The sequence below is a fragment of the Ixodes scapularis genome, unplaced genomic scaffold (genome assembly GCF_016920785.2).
Source record: "Ixodes scapularis isolate PalLabHiFi unplaced genomic scaffold, ASM1692078v2 PGA_scaffold7__128_contigs__length_106722199, whole genome shotgun sequence".
NCBI classification, from domain to species: Eukaryota; Metazoa; Arthropoda; class Arachnida; order Ixodida; family Ixodidae; genus Ixodes; species Ixodes scapularis.
Genome location: NW_024609882.1, coordinates 20556676 through 20571992, shown reverse-complemented (window position 1 = coordinate 20571992; position 15317 = coordinate 20556676). Strand labels below are relative to the sequence as shown.

Here is a 15317-nt window from a genome sequence, read left to right as displayed (position 1 = left end):
GAAATGTCATTTGACTAAAGATCTCCTTCATACAAACTTTAACAAAGATAATATACAAATAACTGGGCTATACAAACAGTTTCCATAAAAGCGGTGACAAACATACAAAAACAATATGAACAGTGTTGGCAAACTACACAAACAACAGACAAAAATAAACAAAAAATAATTTCGATTAGTGCTGTCAAGCAAGCAAAAACAACAGGAACAGAAAAGTAATTCTCTCTCCGTGCCATGAAACAAGTGTCAACAATAGACAATAAAAACAGTGCAAAGACGAGGACAAAGTAAAAGGTAACCGACAGGATGCAGTACTGATCAACTGAAGTTTATTCGTGTTGGCATTTAGTATAAATAACATACAAGTCACCCAAAATAGACCATGGAAGAAACACAGACATATCACATGTTCATTACACCACTGTTTGTTACACCACTGTTATTATGTCTGCATACCAACTAGCCCAAACTCCAACATCAGTCAACAATAAGAACAACACTGACAAACAATGTGCACAGCACTGACAAAAAAAAAAAAAAAATTACTTTCTGTAGGTGTTTTCAAACAGGCGAAAACAATATGGACAACACTGACCCCCCCTCCCCCCCATCCAAACAATAATCTTTCTCCACTAGTGCTTTCAAGCAAGCATAAACAATATGAACGATACTGAGAAAAGAATATATCTGTGTTGTCAGCCGAAAACATTATAAAATAGCACTGACAAAAAGAATTTCTCTCCATCATTACTGTCAAACAGGCTACATACACCAAGCTAAAAAAAAAAAACTTTTACAATTACATGAACAGCACTAACAGAATTTTCTCTCTGTTAGTGCTGTCATGGGCAAAAACAACATAAACAGCAGTGACAGCAAGAAAAAAAAGAATTTCCTTTTAATTGTGCTCTCAAACAGGTAGAAACAATAAAAAAAAAAAACACAAAAAGAACAGTATCTTCATGTGCTGCAAAAAAGTGAAAACAGCAGTACCAAACAACATAAACAACACTGAAACGATAAAAAAAAAAAAAAATTCCCTAAGCGTTAGTGTAGAAAAAAGGCAGAAACAGCACCGCTCACGCCACAGTAAAAGAAGAGGTGTTCGAACGGTGCCGTTTTTCCACGAAGCAAGTGTGCCAAAGGTTTTCTCCCGTTACCGATAAACTCCATGAGGTGGCGCAGCATAACGGGAGCTCGAGAAACTGTCCTCATTTGTGTGCGCGTCTTCTAGGCTGCAAGGCTCACGTGACTGCACTCACGCAAAGGCCACGCAGCGCACAACACCATTTGCGCGTGTGGCCCGACCTGACAGTGCCGTGATGCGCAAAGCCCAAGTGGAACTTCAGCCCTTTTTCAGTGGTGGCAATCAGCTCATCAAATGACGTTTCATCAAACAATGTTTCATATTGACAGATTGTTTCATCGACAGATAGTTACATCAACAAATTGTTTCATCAACAGCTCAGATTAGCTTTTTTCTGTAATAAGCTACGTCTGTCAGTCTGATGTATTCCAGTGTTACATACGGAAAAAAATTTTCCTACAGCCTGCAGTTTGCGTGACGAGTGTTAATGAAACGTTCATGTTGATGAAACTTTAGTGGCAATGAAACATCAGTGTTGATGAAGCATTAGTGTCGACAAAACGTTAGCCATGATTAAACTTTAGTGTCGACAGAACATTACGGTCATTGAAACGTGTGTTCATGGAATGAGTTTCGGCGGAACGATAGGGACCCTCTTTTCAGGCCTTGTTTCAACACTTCTCTTTCCTTCCGTCATGGTTCGTGTCGTGGTGCACATCCCCAATTCACTCCGACCCCCCGCGCAGAATGCAACGTCTGCGGGGAAGCCCACGCCACGTCTGGCTGTCCTCTCCTGGGCCTGGCGCAAAAGGTGGACGACAAGTGTGTGCCGTCTCGTGCCCGCCTCTCGCTGCCCCCCAACCTGGCCTTGGATGAGGCCCCTGATGGCAGCCCCCGGGTCACCGCCCGCGAGGCCATCCCCGTGGGGACGCAGTTCGGCCCTGTGGAGGCCCCCCGCTACCGCGCCTTCAAGGGTGCGCCCCGTTTCAGGCTCAAGGTGGGGCTGCCAAAAGTGTCTCGGTGTGTGGACGTTAGTATTCTTTGGGCAAAGCAAACTCGGTCATGCTTGCAATATGGGTACCTGCTTTCTCTGCAGGGAGGTAATTTGACTGGTGGGGTGCCTGAGCGTGAGCCACACTGTGATGATCGTATGAGCTTGTGAAGAATAGAATTGAGTTTTCCCTGTCGATTCCTTGATTCAGAAGTTTTTGGGTTGTATCCTTGTTTAAAAGTAAAAAAAGAAAAAATCTATCTGGTAACTATTTTTTGTTTAAATTGCCACAAAAAAATATTTTGCAACCAAAAATTGGAATTTTGTTGCGGAACTTGAATGTGGAGTGCAAGTTTGTCTGTTTCTTACGCAGGGGTTGCGGTGCATGACGTCAAAATGCTGAGTTCTGATGGGCTCTGATTGTAAGGATAGTGGGTAGACCTCAATGCTAGCAGCCTTGAGGTCTACCCACTATCTTTACGATCGTGCCAATAGGAGCTCGGCGTTCTGACTTCACTGCAACCCTTGCACAAGAAGCAGACAAACTTTCGCTTCGCATAGCAGTCATTTGCTTCTTCCTGAATGGAAATGCAGAGCACAAGTTCATCTGCTTCTTGCACACGGATTGCAGTGATGTCAGAAGGCCGAGCTCCTATTGTGGGTAGACCTCAAGGCATTGAAGTCTACCCACTATCCTTCCAATCAAAGCCAATCAAATCGCGAGGTCGTTCAGATGTCACCACAACCCCTGCGCAAGAAGCAGATGACTTGCTCTCCGCATTGGGTCTAACTTTATTTTGAAAAAACTTTTTCTGGTGTTTGGTTAGTACCGCATGAAGTCAAGTTTTACCGGAGGGTAAACTTGCAAACTTCATTTCGTCTTTGCTTCAGTTTCAGTTTTTTAAAGCGCAGCTCTTAGGCGCCCGTTTCCGGGTTAAGCGGCATCGCCGTCGGCGTCGGCGCAACTGCGCACATTGCATTATCAGACGTCACAGTTTCCCCGCTAAGTTTAGCGGGAAACTTAACCCGCTAAATTTAGCAGGGAAAGTTTCCTACTAAATTTAGCGGGAAAAGTTTTTCAATATTTCCCGCTAAATTTAGCAGGAAATCTAGCGAAAATTTTCCGCTAAATGGGAGGCAGGGAGGAGAGGAGAAGGGGAGGGTATAGAGGGAGAGGAGAGGCATACCTTCCCCTCTGCACCCTCCCCTCCTCCTTCTCAAGAGGTGCACTCTAATTTTGCATTACAGAGAATTGTAAATGTCTCATTTTTTTATTCTTCCTATAGACCTTTTGCTGAATTACCCAAGCATCAAGGAGAATGCTGGGAATTCACCACTTGTTCTGGCGTCTGCGGCAGTGGCTGTTTTAAAGCAAAAACCTAAAACCAATGATGTCTTGCATACGTGTTCGTCAGTGCCTTATTTCAGTTATTTACTTCAAATCTTTTTTACGAGGAAGGTGAGCATGCGCAGCGCATAGACCTACATTTTCAACATTCTTTTTGATGCTTGGGTAATTGAGCAGTAGGTCAATTGCTATTCTCATTTTCATGGACAACGTCTCACCACGAAATCCATCGCTCCCAGGTGTTTCCTACCAAGGGGCGTGCAACGTGCCTGGACACGTCTGACGAATACCAGTGCAACTGGATGTGCTTTGTGGAGCCTGCACCCGAGGCTTCTCTGCAGAACCTGATTGCCTACCAGCTTGGACAGGACATCTACTTCAGCGTTCAGAAGCCCATTGATTGTGGGGACGTGCTCCTAGTCGGCTACGCACCGCCCTACGGACGCAAGATGGGTGCGGACACGTTTTCTAACACCTTCTCCAATGTCCAATGAACCACCGGCATCCTAAAGATGTCTGTAACTGAGTATTGCCTCCTAATATTGCCACAGTGTACTTTATATCTGGATGATTATTATGAATGCTCAAGGACATTCCTACACATTTAGAATGTCTCAATCCCATTATCATATTTCATGATGTCATCTTGTGAATGTGCCTTAGACTTGGACATCCCATATATTTCTCATCAAACCATCGCTGGAGCTTATCTGGAAAGTACCCATCGTAGACATCTTAAGGGCATATCCCTGACAGACATGTTGCTCTGATCCAACCGTGATTTGTTGGAGTAATCTTGTGAATGTTTCGGACTACGTCGGGGTATCTTGTGGAGCTCCCGTTGGTGTACGACTGGCACGTGGTTGATCTGTATTTGTGTGATGCCTTTACCGACACTTTAGAATATGTTACACATGTAGAAATTTGCTGAAGTCTCGTCTTTCTAAAGACGAAACTTCAGCACTTTCCATTTGGATGTCTTCAGAGTATCTTTCCACCATTCCAAGTAGATTGTCTGATCATACTAGGAGATCTAGAAGACATCTTGAGGGCATCCTATTGCCTAGTGGGTTGGCGTAAAAAAAATGAAAGCCGTTTACAACTCCCTGTAACGCAGAATTAGAGCGCAGCTCTTGAGGAGGAGGAGGAGGGAAGGGCACTGGGGGGTGGGTCGAGTGACCTCGGGTGGCGGGGGGGTCACGTGACCTTGGGGGTCACATGACAATGCTGATGACGTCATCAGCGACGTCACTGATGACGTCATCAGTGACGATGACGATGCGGATGCCGGTGATGTCACTAATGACTAGGGGTGTTGCGAACTTTTGTCGAACCGGATTTTTAGGTCGAACTTTCGGGGTTCGACTCGGTCGAATCGGTTCGACGAACCTTCGAAACTTTTCACCAGATTCGACCGGTTCGACTTTGCGGACAGTGTGGCCAGACCTTGATAGACGCATGTCTAGGTTTGGAGAATTAATTTTTATGCAAATGGTTATTTTATTTTATAAACAGTTGGAATTAAAAGAAACCACTTCTAATCACTAAAGACGTTAATAACTTAATTTTTTTTGTACTGTATTAACTGAAATAACCAACCAGCGGTGTCCTTAATTCATCCATTAGCCATTACCATCCAATACGAAGCCAACTGGCCAGCCTGTCGCGCATGCGCACACGAGTCGAACCTCAATACAAGGTTCGTCGAAATTTCCACGAAAAGTTCGAAAAAGTCGAACTAGGTCGAACTCGAACCTCGGCCGGTTCGCGACACCCCTACTAATGACGTCATCAGTGATGATGACGATGACGATGCGGATGCCAGTGACGTCATCTGTGACGTCACTGATGACGTCATCAGTGGCAATGACATCAACGGGGGTCATGTGACCTCGGGGGGTCACGTGACCTAGGTAGCCATCGTGACACTCGTGAGGGTAACCCTAGTAACCCTCGTGAGGGTAACTCTCGTGACCCTCGTGAAGGTAACTCTCGTGACCCTCGTGAGGGCAACCCTTTTGAGGGTAACTAACCCTCGTAACCCTCGTGAGGGTTACTAGGGTTACGAGGGTAACCCTCTTGAGAGTAACCCTTGTAACCCTCGTAACCCTCACGAGGGTTACTCGCGGTTACGCCGACGCCGACGGCGACGCCGCTCAAGCCGGGAACGGGCGCCTAAGAGCTGCGCTCTAAAATGCACATCCTTCTCTTGTTTTGATTCCAGCTGGGCCTGCTGAAGAACCAGCACCACCACCGCCTCCTCCAGTGGCGGAGCAACCCGGCGGACCACCCGTGAAAAGGAAAAGGGGGCGACCACCAAGGAGTGCTTCTGCTCCCCGGAACACTACGGTCACCATCATCCCTCAGGTAATCGCACCTCCTTGCTTCATTCTAGTGTTGGTTATTATTTGTCACTACCGGCTGTCTGCTTGCGAGAATTTCCTGCAAGCTGGTGTCCAAGTACCATACCACAGAAGTTATGGAACAGCATATGCTCCAAGCACTTGTACCTTTTCGACATTGCCCTCGAAACGTCGCTGGGGAACTGTGGAAAAGTTCTCAACCCTTCATGGGTTTCAGGTCAATACAAATCCTATGACCTCCCTCAGGGAATTCGATTGCATCAGTTATGTTACTTTTGCTTTTCCTCTCTGCGCTCTGGCTTAGTGATAGAGCAGTTTGGTCTTCCTTCACCTAAGAACCCTTTTTCTATTTTTATTCTCCTGGAGCATATGATAATGCACCTGGAGGTAAACAGGGACTTACGGGTAAATTGGATGGGTGTGGTAGCATGTCATGCAGCTTGACCTCAAGCTCTTGGGTCATCCCAGATGAGTCCTACCTCTAGTTTACAATCTGAGTCTTGTTTTAGACAGAGGGTCCTGCTTCCCTACTACAATATCCTTGATAGGGTCCTGCTTTTCTGCTATCTTAACCTTGACATGGTGCTGCTTCCCTTCTATGTTATCCTTGACATGGTTCTGCTTTTCTGCTATGTTTTCCTTGACACTATCCTGTGTTTCTTCTATGTAATCATTGGCACAATCCTGCTTTTCTGTTGTTATCCTTGACACAGTCCTGCTTCTCTACTATATTACCCTTGACACTCTCCTGCTTCTCTGCTATGTACTCCTTGACACAGTCCTGCATCTCTACTACATTATCCTTGATGCAAGATTTCGCACATGCATTGTGCTGCCGCTACCCACGTAAACGCACTGACTGGAGTGACCTATACTCTCCTTTTCCAGGCAAACCACAGCGATGAATCCTCCGCGCCAGACACTGCGGACGGCACGGTGGCATGCTACGACCGGCAGCAGTGGACCTGCTCCCAGTGTGGCCGTCTGTACCGGGACAGTGTGGTGTTTGCACGCCACCTGCAAGACCACTACCGCCCGGTCTACCTGAGGGAGCTGGCGGGAAGGCAGCGCGGGGGAGGCAGGGGCGCCCGGAGGGGAAGGGGTCGCCCCAGGGGACAGGGCTGGAGTCGGCCCTTTGCGCCTCCCCGGAGGAGCTCTTCTCCCGCGGGCGCCATCGAGGAAGAGGACGAGGAGGCCGTGGAGATCGGAGAAGGTTTGTGCGGCCGTCCCTGAGTTGACGCAATACCACCTGGAAGACACGGCCTCCACCTTAACCCCCTTGACGTCGTCACTAGCATATCGATGCAACGCCGCCAGCGCGTCATGCAGCGTCTCACAACGAGCGCTACGCTAGCACGCGGCGACGCAGAGACGGACACAGAGACGGACGCAATGGCAGCTTTGTGGCAAGTTTTGTTGAACTTCAGCCCACCTGCCGCAGGTTGGGAATCCACTAACAAGGACATTATTCGCAGGCCTTGTCACCTAGGTGGTATTGGTGTAGGCCGATGTTATTTCAATATGGCAAGAGAAGTTGACCTACCATAGTGAGAAAAATTTCCGAGGCCTTTGAAGCAACCGAGATGCTCGGACACATTAGCCGTTTCTCCTAGCACGCCGGTGCAAAGCAGTGAAACTTGACACCAGAGCATTAGTGAAAGCACTGAAGCATGACTTGAGAAATTGTAGAATTCCGGGGGCATTTGTAATTTTTGAATATTAAAAGAATTTGAATACTTCGAATGGTAGAAGTACTCCATAAGTTAAATCGAACAGCGAACGCTATTAGCAAGTCATTTGGAGTTTTGAATATTCACACACTCCTACCAAAAAGGTACCCTTGCATAACTCGAACTACTGTCGCCTTTTAGACAGTCCGCTGCTGCACTCGAATCGGCTCGTTTTTGCTACGGTCTTCCAGACACCCAGCAGGTTGCCGACCCAGATGCGGCCTTGGAGCGAGGTGGTGAAGTGCCAGCAGTACCCGCAGAGGCCCCCATTGAAGAATCACAGCTGGGAGCTCTCCTCGAAGAAAAGGAGGGGACACGGTTACTCATCCAGCTGGAAGACGGCACCATCCACGAGATTACAGTGAGCCCCTCCTCCATGTTCTTTGACGTTTTGTTTGATCCTTTTAAACTTTTATAGATGGACGAGCGACACAAACCCTCCAAGACATTTTTTGAAGGGCCAGAATAAGACGCAGTATTCACAAAAAAAAAATTTCCATGAAAAAAAAAAGTTTAATATTTGTTACGAGTTTTATTTCAGCGATTCTGAAACACACTCCTAGTTTGAGGCCGAAAAACTCGAAATAGAAGCATGGTTTGGAAATGTTCCCAACTCTAAAGTTTTCTCGCAACAAAAATATTCTGTCAAAAGCTTTTTGGGTTGTTAATTTTGTTACAAGCACCTAAAAATATTTTTTTCTTTATCCTCGTTTTGTTTATCGTTTTTTTTAGGGTTAATGTTCTATTTACAGTTAGTGGTCTTCAGTCTTTAATTAAAAGTCACTTTTTGTTGGTAGTATCTCCTCAAAAGTGCTGTCAAAAGCCTTTATTTGGCTGGAGCTTCAGCAATCAATGAGGCAGGCCCGACAGTGTGGGACGTCGCTGAGGACACACCCTAGAAATGATTGTGGATGAGTATTGAATTGCGGGCATGGTCCATTTTTGAAGTGGGACTAAGAGATAGTTTGGGTACACTTTTGTGTACCCAAACCTAGGCAGAGAGCAAGTCATCTACTTCTTGTGCAGGGGTGGTGTTGATGTCAGTATGACACCGAGTTTTGATTGGCTTTGATTGGAAGGCTATTGGTAGACCTCAATGCTAGGTGCCTTGAGGTCTGCTCACTATTTTGTTTTCAGTCGCCCAATAATAGCTCGGCGTACTGACATCATCGCGACTCCTGTGGAAGAAGCAGATGAACTTGCACTCCACATAGGTCTAAGAAGGGCTTTGGCCAGAAAAACAAACTGGTCTCTGCTTGTTGCTGTCAAACAACTTTCTCCAGCAGTCATTTCATTTTAGTGTTAGAGCTGCACTCTTTCTAATATTTAGACAAACGGAAAATGGATGCTAAGAATTTCTTTTACCATGTTGTGCGGGTTGTTTGGGGCGCTTCATTTTTAAGACATTCGTCTTGAAGTTTCAAAGGTTTAAAGGGACCCTGCAAACATATTTAAGCGTCTACGTTTTTTGCGGTTTCCGTGTCTCTTACGGTTTGGGTAAACCAGCAGGCATGAAGAGTCACTAAATATCAGTGAGTTATATTTTAACCGGACTACGCGGAAACAACCTCCACCTACGGGGGCGACGCGCGGTGCCGAAAGTGCGCGATATGCGACGTCTTTGGTCCTGGGCTCACTACTGGTCAGAGCCTCTAAGAGCTTCTTTTTAGTCGAAATACAAAATATAAGTGGTGCAAACCATTTCAATTATTTATGAAAGTAGTCTTTTTTCAGTATTTTAGATCAGAAAAGAAACAAATGCACTTTAGAAAGTACGGAACAAGATGTTACCCGTCGACATACCCGCCTCCAAGCGGTGGAAAAGGCGGCGCACACTACAAAGGGGTGGTGGGATCAGGCACCGACGAGCCGCGAGCGTAGAAAGGTCCCGGATGTACGCGGCGGCGCTGCGGTCGTATGGACTGGAGGATCCGACCGGGTCCGAGCGTTCTGAAGGCCTTCGGTGAGCAGCTTTGGCTTGCGGTTTGGCCTTTTGGCGGTATGGCCGTGCGAAGTGACTCCCGTTCTGAACTGATCTTTACCCCGTGTTTGCCATCATTTGTGGGCAATGAAGGGTTATGCCGAATTAGTGTTTAATTGCGCAGCAAATGCAACGCGAGCCACCCTGGCTGCCTGCTTCACACAGCCTATCCAGAACATGCTTTATGGTGTCCTCTCGAGCCGTCGACACGGAGTGCGGCAGCCGTGAGCGCTCGCTTAGCTCGCTACCCCTCCTCTAGTTCACGGCCACTCAAGTGACCAAGGACGTCATGAAGGAGATTATTTTTTGCTTGTTTTTGTGATTTTAATTTGCCTATAACTTTTAAAATAAAGTGAAATTCAAGAAAAGTTTCATTAAGTTACGACGTTCAGTGCGCTCAGGTTCGGTGCAAATTAAAAACCAGTCTTTTACAGGTTTGAGACTGTCTTCACTGTTCTTTGAAGGTTTTAGCTTTTGCATTGAAGTAGCAGTTCCAAGAATGACTCTCTTATAATATTCACTACACTGTAACAGGTTTTGGAACACTTCAGACATTGTATACATTCTTTTGTTCATGTATTTTAGGTTTTCTTTAAGGGGGGACACTACCCAGAAAAAAACAATTTCTGCAAAAAAAGTTGATTTTGAAAAATGTCATATTTACATCCACCAACATCTAGAGAGTATTCCCAGAAAGTTTCATTAGTTTACACTGTATGGTTAATTTTTTATAAATTGTTTTCGGTCCACCGATGCTAAAGAAAAGGTAGAGGTTGGAGCACTTTGAACACATTTTTCTTCATTCCACTTTTTGGCATAAATTTCACTTTAGGAAAACTATCGTTTTGTTATTACGCAACTTGGATTCATTTTTACGAGCTTTTCTGGGGTGAAATTTTAAGGGGAAGATAACTGTGGGCTTGTATTTTTTATTTTTGTCATTTTTCATGCTCGAGAAGTAAAAGTTTGGACAAAGGACGGAAATCTAAACAACTGTATTTGTGTTTATGTGGCTTTTTTGTCATGAAAGATGGTATAACATAGAAATATAGCTCCATAGTTATCTGCTCTGAACTGTCCTAATGCAATGTAACACATGAAAACGACAAATTTATAAGTAATTTCGAAACGATAGTTTTCCTAAGCAGACACGCCCACTTTCGTCTTTGAACGTTTGTAATTTTTTTTGTACTTCACCCAGGTTAACAAAAATTGGCAGAAATATTCTCAACATCAACAGAAACAAGCCCTGTAAATATAATTTAAATCGGACAAGTGGCTCAAAAATTTACTTTTTTGGGTAGTGTCCCCCCTTAAAACATCTAAAAATAATATTTTTAACAAATTTTGTGTTTGTTATGCAGTCCTACCCACCGAACCTGAACCTGCCCGCTCTCGGTGAGCACGACGAAGTACACCTGACGGGAGATGTCTCCAATTCCACGTCCGAACCAACCGTTACATTGGCCACCCTGGATCAACTTTCGCTCCAACACTTCCACCAAGACACAGTACCACAGCAGGTGGTGAGTGTGCGGTCACTGACAGGACAAGAATGCCAGGACCTTTCTTTCGGTTTCCCGGTCCCCAGCGCATGCTTGTTACCTTCCGCTGTCCACTGCCTGCGCATGCATGCTCAAGGCTCGCAAGATGCTGAAGCGATATCGAAAGTAGTAAGCTCGTGCTGAAGGCGGGAAAGCTGAAGGACCTCCTTGTCGTTCTCATCCTCTTAGTAACTATAGCTTTCATAGCATGCTAAGCTACGCGGAGCGCAAGTTCGTCTGCTTCTTGCACAGGGGTAGCGATGTTGTCAGAAGGCCAAACTCTAATTGGCTTCGTGAACAAAGTGGTGGGTAGACCTCAAGGGCATCTATCATCGAGGTCTACCTTTCCTATCCTTTCAGTCAAATCCAATCGGAGCTCGGCGTTGTTCTGACGTCACCGCAACCGCTGCGCAAGAAGCGCACGAGTTGTTCTCCGCATAGGACTCTGTCCAGGCATTACTTGTACGACAGGTGCCTCTTTAATCCGATTGCTGCCAAGTAACTGTGCATATTAACCTTGTGGCAGGTGCAGCAGATGACGCAACAGACGACGCAACGAACGGCGCAACAGACGACGCAGCAGACGACGCAGCAGACGACGCAACAGATGGCGCACCAGTTCCGGGGTGCCAAAAGGGGACGCAAACGCAAGGGAGAGGTGACCGACCGTGAGCCTGAAGTGCCGGCAGCACGCAGGTTCAAGTCAGTGGAGCGGCAGTCGGCTGGGAAGTACAACCTCCGGACGACGCGAAAGGCCCTTGTTGTTGACGAAGAGGTGAGGTCCCGAAGGCGCTCCATCCAACGAGAAGAATAGGTGTTCGAAATAGGCCTCCGGCAGAGCAGGCCTCATAGTGTTTTGTTTTGAATTTGAGTTGAACAGCAGTAATTGGAAAGCTCAAAAGTATTTCTGAAAACTCATGTCAAACGGTTTCAAGATGTAAGGAAGGTGTTTTCAAACTTTCCGAATCTCAAAGGAATGTCTATCTCTCCTGTCTGATAGCTGAAGTACCCCTCCCGGTTTTGGCATTAATATAGTGAAGCAGTGCAGAAGCCTAAAGACGTAATGGATAACGCACACTAGGGAGTATGTTGCTCACAGTTGTGCCTCAGTGGGTGGCTCAGGTCCAGTAAAAATCCTTCTTAAACTGGACAAACACTTCGCTTTGTGGCGGGGACGGTCGGGGGAATTTTGAAGTTTGAGAACCCATGATCCAAGGTGCGCTAGTCCAGCTTCGTTAGGTGGGCTTTCCCTACAACAAGGGCACACTGCGGCAAAGCACCACGTGCAGCAACACATTTGGGGGTATTGCTTTCCCTCAGTACAGCAGTGCGTGTGTGGAAAAGCACCTCTTCAAGGTACAGTGCAATCCACTTATAACGATACCACATATAACGATGCACCGCTTATAACGATCAGTTTCTAGAGTTTCTAGACTGGAAATAATCAGTTTCTAGTCCAGATACAACGATAATTGGGTATAACGATTGAAATTTTGGGTTGTCTCATTATCGTTATAAGGGGGTTGCACTGTACTTTTGGCTCGTCTGGGTGTATGCCGCATTTCGCACGCAAAGCAGTCCTCTTTTTGTCCACGTGGTAAAAAAGGAACCGAGGCTTTTACAAACATTTTTTGGGGGTACTCTGCTGTCTTGACATGCCATGAATATGAAGTGACAGTGAAGGCTGGTACTTTACTAGTTGTGGAGCATTGTATTTACGAGTTTGCTGCCTCTTTACAGGAACGTTACGAGGACGGCTCAGACTACGAAGGCGAAGGCTATTCGGACTTTGAGGACGATTACGAGGGTGGTAACGTGGCGCCTCCTGGCGGTCATGACCCACGGCCGCCCGATCCTGTTGAGCAGGAACTGACAGGTCAGCACTGTCCTCAGAAGTCGATCGTACTCTTGAAAGAAATTGACTGTAGAACTCTGGTGCTGTTCATTTTATCACTTTTCTAATGCTTCAAAGCATATTTTGAACATGAACTTTACTCACATTCATTTCTAGGAATAGAGCCAAGCAGTAAGACAGAAAAATGCATCACAAACTTTTAAAGGGGCGAGCTATGTGGCCTAAGCATCCTAGAAAACTAAAAATTACAATCATGGATAGACTTTTCCTTTATTAAAAACACAACCAAACGTCGCATTGCACCCCTTTTCTAAGAACATTTCTCGGGATCGTCGCAACGTGAGGTCACGTTTTAATGGGGGGAAAGGCTGTGCTTATTGGGTCATATAAATTGAGTTTGCAGCATAAAAAAAGATTATCTAAAGAAACTTTTAGTGCCCTTCTAATGCTTATTAAAATGCGCAAACACTTCACACTCATACAATCGAGACAATGTGATATTAGAGTCATGACAGACAGACATTATGCTGAGAGCATGTCGTCTGCTTCTTGCATAGAGGTTGAGGAGATGTCAGAACAACACGGAGTTCTGCTTGGCTTTTATTGGAAGGATAGTGAGTAGATCTCAATGCCAGATGCCTTTGAGGTCTACCCACAATTTTTTTCAATCGGCCAATAATAGCTTGGCATTCTGATGTCATTGCAACCCCTGTGCAAGAAGCAAACGAACTTGCGCCCCGCATTGCAGAAAGGTTGGAGGCCAGTGCCTTGCTTTCTTTCCTGTTGTTATAAACGTGTGTGCTCATGTCTTGAAGCGGGGCAACATCCGCCGTATTACAGAACCCGGAGGTGTCGAAGTTCCGAAAAACAACGCTTTCGGAGCGATTGTTCCGAAAGAACTTCACGTCGCAGTCGAGATGCTCACATCCCTTCCGGGTCAGACAAGCCAGGTCGCCAACAACGCAGCACAACGGGAGGCGAGTCCTTTGATGTTGTGTCCCAGTGTCGTCGTCGGCTTAGATGCAGGTGTCACAGTGGACATGGCTGTGTTCACTCCCTAGTGCTTACATATTGAAACGCATACCAGAAGTGCTCCATGTCACTTTTGTGCAGTAGTAGCGCTTTTCTGCTTGCGTGTATACAAGTGCTTGCAAACTCTTATTATGAATTTACTTTGGCGATATGATTCTGACGATTTGCCTATGTACAACTTTTAGTTGTGTGTGAATAGTGGATTTTGAGTTTGAGGCGAATTCGTTAGCAAATAGTGGTTTTTGTTTGAATATTTTTAATCTAATATATTTTTCCAAAGCCTTTTGCTACAATTTCTGATGTGCAGTAGTAGCAGTTTTCTGCGTGCGTGTACACGAGTGCTTGCATTAAAGAAAAAAAAAATCTGCCGAATTTGTAAATTTTTCTAAGCTTCGACTTGTCCATTTATAGGCTAAGTTTAATCTTACTTTACTTATGGACTGTGACCTCAGAAAGTCTGATGCCTTGGGATGGCAAGTACCATAAACGATGAACTTTACATAGAAATAAACCTTTAGAGATGCCCAGCTATATCAAATTGAGTAGATTTACAGTTCTTGCTATATGCAAATTGTCTTTCTTAAATCTCGATGCCCAACATATAATGCTCTTCATTCTTTTTAACAGCCACAGTTTAAATCAATTTTACTGCTATGTAGGTATCAACATTCACAAAGTTTTTTCTTCTTTTTAAACACACCTGGCGCGCGCGTGCACCATCCCGCTTTGAAAGTGTGATTTTCTTCCAAGCACGCAATTGCGAGACTCATACTTTTTCAAGTGTTGATAGCGGTGGGTTGCCTCGTTGAGTTCGCTTCTTTTCGAGCACCCGTGCACTGTGGAGAAGCAACACCCGCGGAGCTCGCTTTCATGGGTGCTGCTCCTCCGCAGTGCACCGGTGCTCGATAGGAAGCGCACTCAACGAGGGTAATCCGCCGCGATCAACACTTTGAAAAATATTAATATTGGAGTTCATCTCAAAGCGAAAATTGAATAGTGTATTACTCAAAATTTAGAATATTCGCACAATTCGTTCCTGCTGGAGGTTAAATAAAATAAAACACACTTGAAGGGTTTCTTAGCTTGAGATCTCTATGCGCTGTAGCAGCGAGAATTCCTATAAAACTTTTTGAATCTGAGAAAATCAGCTTAGCTTCGACTTAAGTGTCCTTTCGTCTGTGCGATGCATCAAAGTAGACATTATGCTAATAAAAGATTTCTATGAAAACATTCCTTCGGTATGGCGTAAATTTGCTCTAGTCTATGTGAAATTCTCCAAGAAACTTAACAATTACCGTGTTTACTCGCGTGATGAACACTTTATTTCCCAAAACATTTACGCATATCTGGGGGGGAGGAAGGGCGGTTTACGCCAGTAAAATTTTG

The 15317-nt window shown here is 45.4% G+C and overlaps 1 protein-coding gene across 3 annotated transcripts in view; it reads left to right on the top strand.

Moving 5' to 3' along the window:
- Positions 1-15317, top strand: part of LOC8038206 — a 45728-nt gene that overhangs the window by 2262 nt on the left and 28149 nt on the right. For 2 of the 3 annotated variants that reach the window (XM_029973543.4, XM_042286339.1), the window contains exons 2-10: positions 1834-2084; positions 3666-3879; positions 5651-5793; positions 6678-7002; positions 7711-7880; positions 10865-11026; positions 11571-11819; positions 12785-12920; positions 13740-13876. In XM_029973543.4, coding sequence (XP_029829403.3) covers positions 1834-2084; positions 3666-3879; positions 5651-5793; positions 6678-7002; positions 7711-7880; positions 10865-11026; positions 11571-11819; positions 12785-12920; positions 13740-13876 — 1787 coding nt within the window. The remainder of the gene's footprint in view (positions 1-1833; positions 2085-3665; positions 3880-5650; positions 5794-6677; positions 7003-7710; positions 7881-10864; positions 11027-11570; positions 11820-12784; positions 12921-13739; positions 13877-15317) is intronic. The other variant, XM_042286340.1, reaches the window with a different exon arrangement.